This window comes from Anastrepha obliqua, chromosome 5, assembly GCF_027943255.1.
Source record: "Anastrepha obliqua isolate idAnaObli1 chromosome 5, idAnaObli1_1.0, whole genome shotgun sequence".
Lineage (NCBI taxonomy): Eukaryota > Metazoa > Arthropoda > Insecta > Diptera > Tephritidae > Anastrepha > Anastrepha obliqua.
Genome location: NC_072896.1, coordinates 77134601 through 77143282, shown reverse-complemented (window position 1 = coordinate 77143282; position 8682 = coordinate 77134601). Strand labels below are relative to the sequence as shown.

The window sequence follows — 8682 nt, the reverse complement described above, 5'->3', positions numbered from 1 at the left end:
TCGAATTATTTTGTATTAATTATTTAATGTGTAGAATGTAGAATTATAGATTTTTAAATAGCTTCACGCAAACAATTAATAGTGGCATACGAGTATGCGCAATTGTAGTGTAGGCACACGACTAATTATTTTGTTAGAGCCAACGCCGAATGAGAAAAAGTATGGAAAAACCAACTATATCGGATCAAACTGAATGAATGCATTTAGTTGTTTTCTTCAAACTCGTATGAATTTTGCATATGTATCATACATGCATAAATGTATCTGTGGCAAATATATTATTTTTAAGTACAAAATTTTGACTTTTTTTACACGTAGTAAGTAGCAAGTTTGTGATTTGACTTTTTCGAATGTTCGACTACTCTTAATACTCTTTTACAACTTTTTCTTAATTTTTAATGCTGCCTTTTAGCTCTTGGTTTTTTTTTTAATATCCTAGAACTTATTGTTTATATTTTATTCATTTGGCTCAAAAACATTAGTAGAAAGTATGCGGCAAAAGTCATAGAGAGAAGGAAGGTGGTACTTGTAGGTGTATTGTTTAGCCAGTGACCATCCATCAGCGCGTAAAGGAATGCCAAGTAGCTGATTATTATAGTGAACCGATGTGCTGGCGGGTTGCTCATTCAACTAATTGCGGAATCCACAGAAAACTTGCACACTATCCTATCGTTCGTTTGAACCTTGTCACACGAGTCACCGCACTCACAACACTGAGTTTAATTTGAGATATTTTTGCATCAAATATGAAGCCGAGTGCTGTAGTTGTAATGGAGTGATGTTAAGTCAAGCTGAGTTGAGTGACATTTGGCTGTGAACAAACAGTATCAGGGCGAAAAAATACCAACACAAAATATTACCTAGTCCCATTGCACTCATGCAGATACTCTAATTGGTACTATAAATGATATTTTTGTTGTGGTTTAGGCTGGTGCTTTGGCTGCGTGGTTAGGAGTAACTGTTTGAGTGTGTAACGAGACGAGTTTCGTTACAATTTGAAATTTAGCTGGCGCCCGCAATTTTTTCTGCTGCCACTGTCGCTGCTACTAAATGGTTATTGTTATTGTTACTATTTGTCATTTTTTATGTGTATTCTTTTGCATATTCATATTGAACTTATGGCTGATGTAATTTTTTGGAGGTGCTGCATATGAGGTACGACAAATTTTTTAGTATAAAAGTTGGTATATTTTTGTATTCGAAATCAGAATCAAGTCAACACTTCTTGAGTGTGTAATAGTAGAACAACAAATCCTTTTCTTTAATTCTTAAATCCTTCTTTCACCAGCAAACATGAAGGTAATTCGAGGATGTGGAGTGTACGAACAGTGTGACAATTTTTTGAAATTCCTAGTTAAAGAATTGTATTATAAAAACAAAAATTAAAAACACATAGCTGATCAAAGTAAAAATATTTTAATAGAGAAATACCACGAATTAAAAGCAAAAATAAAAATATTTTGTTAAAATATTTGCAAGATAACATCACCAAATTTTAGTGTTACCAACAAACACGATTCATGGAAAAACATCAAGTCGAACGCGAAAATTATGGGAAGAACTCGATCAAAGAATCAAAAAGGGTGTTTGATTAATAATAAGGAACAGCGAACAAGTATTGAAAAGAATATTTAAAAACTTTTTTGTTTTTCAAAACAAAAGTGAAATTGAAGTTAACTTTTTATTTACCAAAAACTTTTTCTTTATTCGTAATACACTAATTATTAAAATCTAAAATATATTGGCAGCTTAGTGTTGACAACCCTTGAAAGTTGTAACAACGCCTTAAAAGTGTATTAAATTCATACAAAATGTCACAAACATAATTCAGCATAATTTACGAACATAAGCGTGTAGTTATTACACAAAAACCAAATAAAATTATTTAAAACGTATTTCCGTGAACTTAAAATAAAATTTAGTATTTCTCATTAAAATCTTTTACATTTCTCTTCAATTTACAATTAGTATCTTCACACACACATCCTTTTAACCTCTTATCTTTTTCTCTCTTCCAGTTCGTTGTTGCCGTAGTCATGTTGGTTCTTGCCGTTGGTGTACACTCATCCCTACTGGGTGCTCAAATCTCTCCCGGTGTTTCATATGTGAGCCCATTACTTAGTCCACTGCTCGCACCAGGCCTTGGACTCGGTCCCTTGGGCTTACCAGCTGCCGCTAATGTTGTGGGTGTTAGTGCTCCCGGTCTATTGGGTGGTATTCCCGGCATCTCTCTTAGTCAAGGACCTGGTGCTGCTATTGCTGCTCCTATTGCTGTTTCTCATGCTTTGGGTACAGGTCCAGGAGTTTATGTGGCGAAGACTCGTGGTGCCATTCACACCGCCCCATTGGCCGGACACATTAACTCGGCGACTTCTCTGAATTTGGCACCAGCTCCAGGAACTTTGTAAGCATTTCGTGCGTCATCGATTCATCTCGTTGAAGAATAAATGCTTACTGCTACTACTACAACCACATAAACAATAATATCAACAATTTGACGACTCTGATGCCAAACGAAGAAGGCAACCGTTATCCGTCATTTGCTATGTACCATCTACTATCCGCAACTCATACCCTGACCCGCAACCGACCTGATGTGCAACTCATAATGTCTACAGCATATCTATGTTTTTTATATTACATAATATACTACGTACCTTGTTCACAACTACATATATGTATTTCATGTTATTTACTTAGGTATTCATACTCATACATATGTAATAATGGTGTTTGTGCAAACTGAGTCATAAAAGTTTGCCGAAACGCCCAGAAAGGAGAAAATGGAATTCACTAAAACTCACTGCATTCTGAGAAGTTATGCAAAATGCCATTTTCAAAATATAAAAATACAAAGTCCACAACAACTGCAATAACAACGACGATAAAGTTTTGAGAACTTTTACCTGTGTCTTAAAAATAATCTTATACCATCACTTTCTATCTTTTCACATTTTTCATATACTCGTACATACAAATATAAGTAACCTACATATAAAAGAAGCAGCAGAAAAAAAAAATAAAATAAAAATTTAAATTACTTCTTTTCGTTAAACTTTTTTTTTCTTCTATGTCCGTTTTGCTGGTATATAGAGGCTTTTCTATAAGCCCTATTATAAATGTCTTGTACATAAGTAACATACATAAATGTACATATGCGACTTAAATGTATACTCATATAATAGTGTAATATATTCAATGTATCTACTGAAGAATATGGAATATTTTTGATTTGAATAAATATATTGCAAGATTTTTATAAAATCAAACTCTAGTGATTTTTTAATTTAAATTCTTTAACTTATTCGTTTAAGATTGCTAAAATTCTAAAAGCTCTGCCTGTTTTAGGCCAGATATTTTTGTCATACTCTACGCTGATCTAAAGTAGGCATGACGCATTAAGAAGTGACATATTGTTTTTAGTTGTACGTTTAATAAAGTCAGTTTTCTGTTACAGCGCCTCAAAATATGGGCAAAATAGAAAATATTGTGGATGCTTTCCATTTCAATTCAACCGGGCTATTCGGGACATGTTCTTCGATTTCGATGTAACTCAAATATGTTGCTCTCTGGTCAAAATAATGAGACACGTATTTTTTTGTTCGCCCGAAAAAAAATTTTTCAAGAGTTATCGGCAATTTTGTTTTTCGGCTCAAAATCGTTTTTTTTTAATTATATAAGAAAATTTTTTTTTTAACTTAGTCAAAAATGAACCGATTTTAATGATTCTAGGTTCAAAATAATCATCATTACTTACACGAACGACTTCATGTAGAAACAATTGCAAAAAAGTACTTGACAATTTTTTATTTTGCAAAAAACAAAAAGTGCGAAACAGGTTTTTTACTCAAAAATTCATTACTCGAAAACAACTCAATTTAGCTACTACTCAATTGAAGTTTGAGGTGTCCTCTTGATTTGGAAAAAGTTATAAAAAAAATACACTTTTTGAAATATTGAATTTCGAAAAAATTTAAATTTTTTTTCTTTTGTGCTAAATAAAAAATTTTCAACTACTTTTTTGCAATTGTTTCTACATGAAGTCGCTCGTGTAAGTAAGGATGATTATTTTGAACCTAGAATCATTAAAACCGGTTCCTTTTTACTAAGTTATGAGCATTTAAAAAAAGAATTGTCTTATATAATTAAAAAAAATCGATTTTGAGCCGAAAAACAAAATTGCCGATAACTCTTGAAAAAAATTTTTTTCGGGCGAACAAAAAAATACGTGTCTCATTATTTTGACCAGAGAGCAACATATTTGAGTTACAGCGCAATCGAAGAACATGACCCGAATGGCCCGGTTGAATTGAAATGGAAAGCATCTGTGTACGGGTACATTCTTCAGCGATGGTCGTTCGTATCTAATAGCCTAGACAGACGGCGGCGTTCATCGGGATTACCGGGTATGAGCTGATACTAAGAAATAATTATTCATTAAATAAAGATAATTCCAATTAATTAAAAATTGTGGGAAGCGTCGAGTCAGACCGATTTGTAAGTACTTAGTCTATTACTTAGGTAAGGAAGATTAGTCGGGAATCTGTTTCGAACCATTTTGAAAGACCTTACCTAACGAAGAAGCTTAGTGTAAACAAAGGTTTGCCTTGGAACCAGTGTAAACAGCCATAACGACGTCAGTTTAGAGATTAAATGAAGGATAACTCTTGCTAACAGATGTTATTCTGGGCTCAGTAGGCAAGTGAGAAGTAGAGCTCTCTTTAAAAAAAGAAAACAACACTGTACATTGTATATATTTCCCGTCCTTGCATTTGGTGCAGTGGCTTGGACGATGACGACAACTAATAAGAGAGCACTGGGAGCGTTTGAGAGGAGAATTCTCCGATAAATTTTTGGTTCTATTCGTGTAGGCGAGAATGAGTTCCATATCCGATGGAACAGCGAGCTATACCGAGATGTCGATATTGTGAAGTGTATTACAATACAGCGGCTGCACTGGCTTCGCCGTGTCTCGAGGATGAACGAAAGTGCTCCAGCATGGCAGTCTTCGAGAGGGAACCTACTGGTGGACGACGAGGAAGAGGAAAAGCTCATCTCCGTTGTGAAATCAAGTGAGGCATAACCTGGCAGCACTTAATGTCACCAGCTGGCGCCAGCAAGAAGCGAACCGAGTTAGATGGCACAATGTTTTAGATTCGGCCAAAACCGACATACGGTTGTAGTGCCATCTACTACTTACTACATAGTATAGGGTTTCACGAATTTCAATTAAAACATAACATTAAAAAAAATGATTTCATTAATTTAAATTTTTCCAGCTTATAAGTAACTAAAAGCATTAATTGAGTTGAATAAAAGGAGTAATTTGTAATTTTTTTTTAATTTCTTGGTCCAAGCACACGAGCAAGGAAAATTTTAATATATTCCCTTTGACAAGAACTCGCTGCATCTTTGAACAGCGCAGGCCCATCAGTTAAGATTCGGTGAGGTATATGTAGCTGATATGAATACATCTCACATAAACCACAAGGGTCTTATGCCTACAGGCACCTGGATGCAGGTAGTGTTACCAGAGCTGTTGGAGCCGTGTTAAACGTAGTTCGTGATACATGTTTTGGCGAATTTTTTTTTCAGCAAGGCAGTTGTAACGAGTTCTGCTTAGAACAAAGCAGTGGCGAAGTAGGTGCCCTTTCTTCTTTGCATAAGTTACATGCATCGTTCTGGACGGACTCCATTTTAGCTGTGTGGTATGGAGCCAGTACTCCAACCAATATTTTACATTCTTTTCTTGGAGGTGATAAAATGAAACTCGTTGTTTTCGTATTGGCTCGTAACATTATTTTGGCAATCCTGTGGGAGGTCGGAGCATATAGACTGTGCTTCCAGAGTTACTTCCATCTTCAAAACTGAGAGTGAGGGATATATGTTCGACCAGTTAAAGATGTATGTAAACGGCTGGAAAAAGTTGCTAAAATAAGTGATTAAATTTTAAATTTTATCAGGATGTTAATATTTAAAGTTGTACAATTTTAAAATGAAGCTTTGTTATTTTAAACTTTAACAGTCAGATTTACAATTGATTGGTGAAACCGGAGCTGAAAGTAATAAATTAAAATTATTTTCATTTGAAATTTTGATTAATGCCACAAATCTGTTCTTTTTTTAATATTTTCTTTCTTTCCTACCCACCCTCATGCGCACTACAATCTCTTAATTGCTTTTGATTACCTCTCGCGCTGATCACTTAACTGAGTTCAATAGCTGTACAATTATGAAGTACTTCTCAAACAACTTTTTGTGACATTTTTGTTTAGAATTTAGATTATTTTCATAACTGCCTTGCCCTTTTTTTGCAGATGACGGTGGTTGCAGAATTGAGACTGCCCCTTCACCAACAATACAAATGACGTGTAAGTGAGGTTAGGTTGGGCAATAAAGCAATCTAAAGTGTAAATGTGGCTGCCCTCTGCTAAAAATAAATTTCTGATTTTTAATGCCACTGCTGTTGCACTTGGACACTAAGGTGATTAATATTCACTTGAGAGTGAATTTACTTGCGGTAATCAGTTCTCGAGATACGTTTGTAAAATGAGTTATTAAATTTTTTTTCTGATATTTCTTTTTCTTTATTGTTTATATTTTTTTTATTTTTATTTTCTGTTTTATTTATTATTCTTCTGCAATTCTGCATTCCTAAGTTCGACCATGAATAAATTTCTATTAAATTCCGAAGATATGAACGTCTTTGATATTTATTTATTTGCTGATTTCATACAATTCTTTGGCAATTAAATTACCGAGTAAAGAATAGGAGAATCGCATATTTTTAAAGCTTTTTTTTGTGGGTTTAAGGCCGGTTTAATAACAAAATAACCAATTAAATGATTGATATTATTTATCTGTCAATATTTCGATCTCAATTAGAAGTCATCATATGGAACTCTTGTCTATGCCTGGGCTACCGCCCTGAGCTCACAAAATGATAATTCGAAAATAAAATGGAGAACATTAAGACAGTTCACATCTTGTTGTTATATGGTACCTGAATTTCCCCAAGTTGGAGGTTGCATCTATTCGTAGTGAAGTTAGAGGTTTCATCTATTATTTCTTTTATTTAGAAGATGAAAATTCAGATTTAGGAGACTTGACAAATGATGAATGTAGTGATGTAGAACCTGGCGAATCTGAGCAGGAAAATGCGAATACACTGCCTAAAAATCACTCTTCGGTTTTATCTGAAGATCAACAAACTTTGTCGGATGACGACTAGTCACTATCGGAACTGAGAATGCAAGGACCCATTTTGCCAAGCAAGTTGTACATGCACTGTTGTGAAAAGTCATGAATTCAAAGTCTCCCATTTTTCCTGATTTAATTTTTCTTCGTAAAACATTTAATAATTAAACCATTCAGTACAATAAAAAGTTGAGAAATGCGATGAAGTAATGTACATCGATTTTTAAAATTTCATTTATAAAAGAAATTCAAATATATATTGTGAAATGCATAAATACAAACACAGCTTTCATCGAACGGTATATAAAATTAATAAAATAGAATAGGCGAAAAAATAATTATCAACAATGTTAAATTTTTTTAGTGACTGGTAGAGTTAATCGATTTCGCAACTGAGAAAAGTAATAAAGTTAAATTCAGTACTTAAATTTTTAAGTTGTTTTCTACAAAAATGTTAGTTATTATATATTTTTATTACATATTTTCCATAAAAATAAATGTTGCTAGTTCTGTTATAATATATCATCTCTGATCTCATTGAGAAAAAGTGGCGGGGTACTAAGACGGGGTATTGGAATTTGTAGAGTCAGTCAAGCTGTACTAAGAACCCTTTCTAACCCACGCTGCTCTTCGAAATTATTCGAAAAACTGGACAGTGTTGCAAAGCACAACAAAGTTTGTCTTACTTGTGTGTCTGTACATTGTGGTATTATGGGGAAAGAGGTATTAGTTTTGCATCAACTCAACTATGGATTGATTACTTTATGAGGTTTACCCATTAAAGGCGTTGGTTTGGGTTGTGCTACTGCAGAGTAGGTACCCAAGTGCCTTTTGAAAGAACCAAACAGGAAACTAGCCACGTTTCTCCTAAAACTCAGTAGGAAAGATCTGAGAATACTACTGGGTGTAATCACAGGCCACAACGCCTGTGGTCAGCATACGGCTTCAATGACAATGATTGACGACGTAATATGTCTATCCTGCCATGAGAATGAGGACACTACAGAGGATGTTTTCTGTAGCTGTCCGGCATTTGCTAGAATCAGGTATAGGCTATTGTGGTACGATGTATTGAGTATGGATAAAGTTCATTCTCTTCCTCTTCCGGGCCTATTAACCCTTTCCACCCCAACGTTGCCTGTGAGCAACTTCGGCAGTTTAACAGCTTACGGAAGGCGTTCGTTTTGTTTTTGTCTGCTCCTTATAAACGATAACGGTACTTTATGTATCTACTCAAAATATGAGCAAAAAAAATATCATTTGTAGATCATTTAGTGAAGTTATGTTGAATAAATAGCTGGTGCAGCGCAGAAAACATTATTTTGAAATTCAAAAGAGTTTTTAAAGTGACTGATTAACTGTTATAATAATACAAAAATTTTAAAAGTTTATATGCCATGTTTTTAGCAAAGATTTAACTTTACGAAAGTGAATTTAAATTCGGTATTAAATATTTTTGTGGTAATAAATATTTTTGTACTTAGT

At 34.1% G+C, this 8682-nt stretch overlaps 1 protein-coding gene across 1 annotated transcript; it reads left to right on the top strand.

Moving 5' to 3' along the window:
• Positions 1-1212: 1212 nt before the first annotated feature.
• On the top strand, positions 1213-2673 carry LOC129249006 (adult cuticle protein 1-like). Its single transcript, XM_054888615.1, has 2 exons — positions 1213-1299; positions 2019-2673. Exons 1-2 carry the CDS (start codon positions 1294-1296, stop codon positions 2406-2408), a joined length of 396 nt encoding a protein of 131 aa, XP_054744590.1. The 5' UTR covers positions 1213-1293; the 3' UTR covers positions 2409-2673.
• Positions 2674-8682: the final 6009 nt, after the last annotated feature.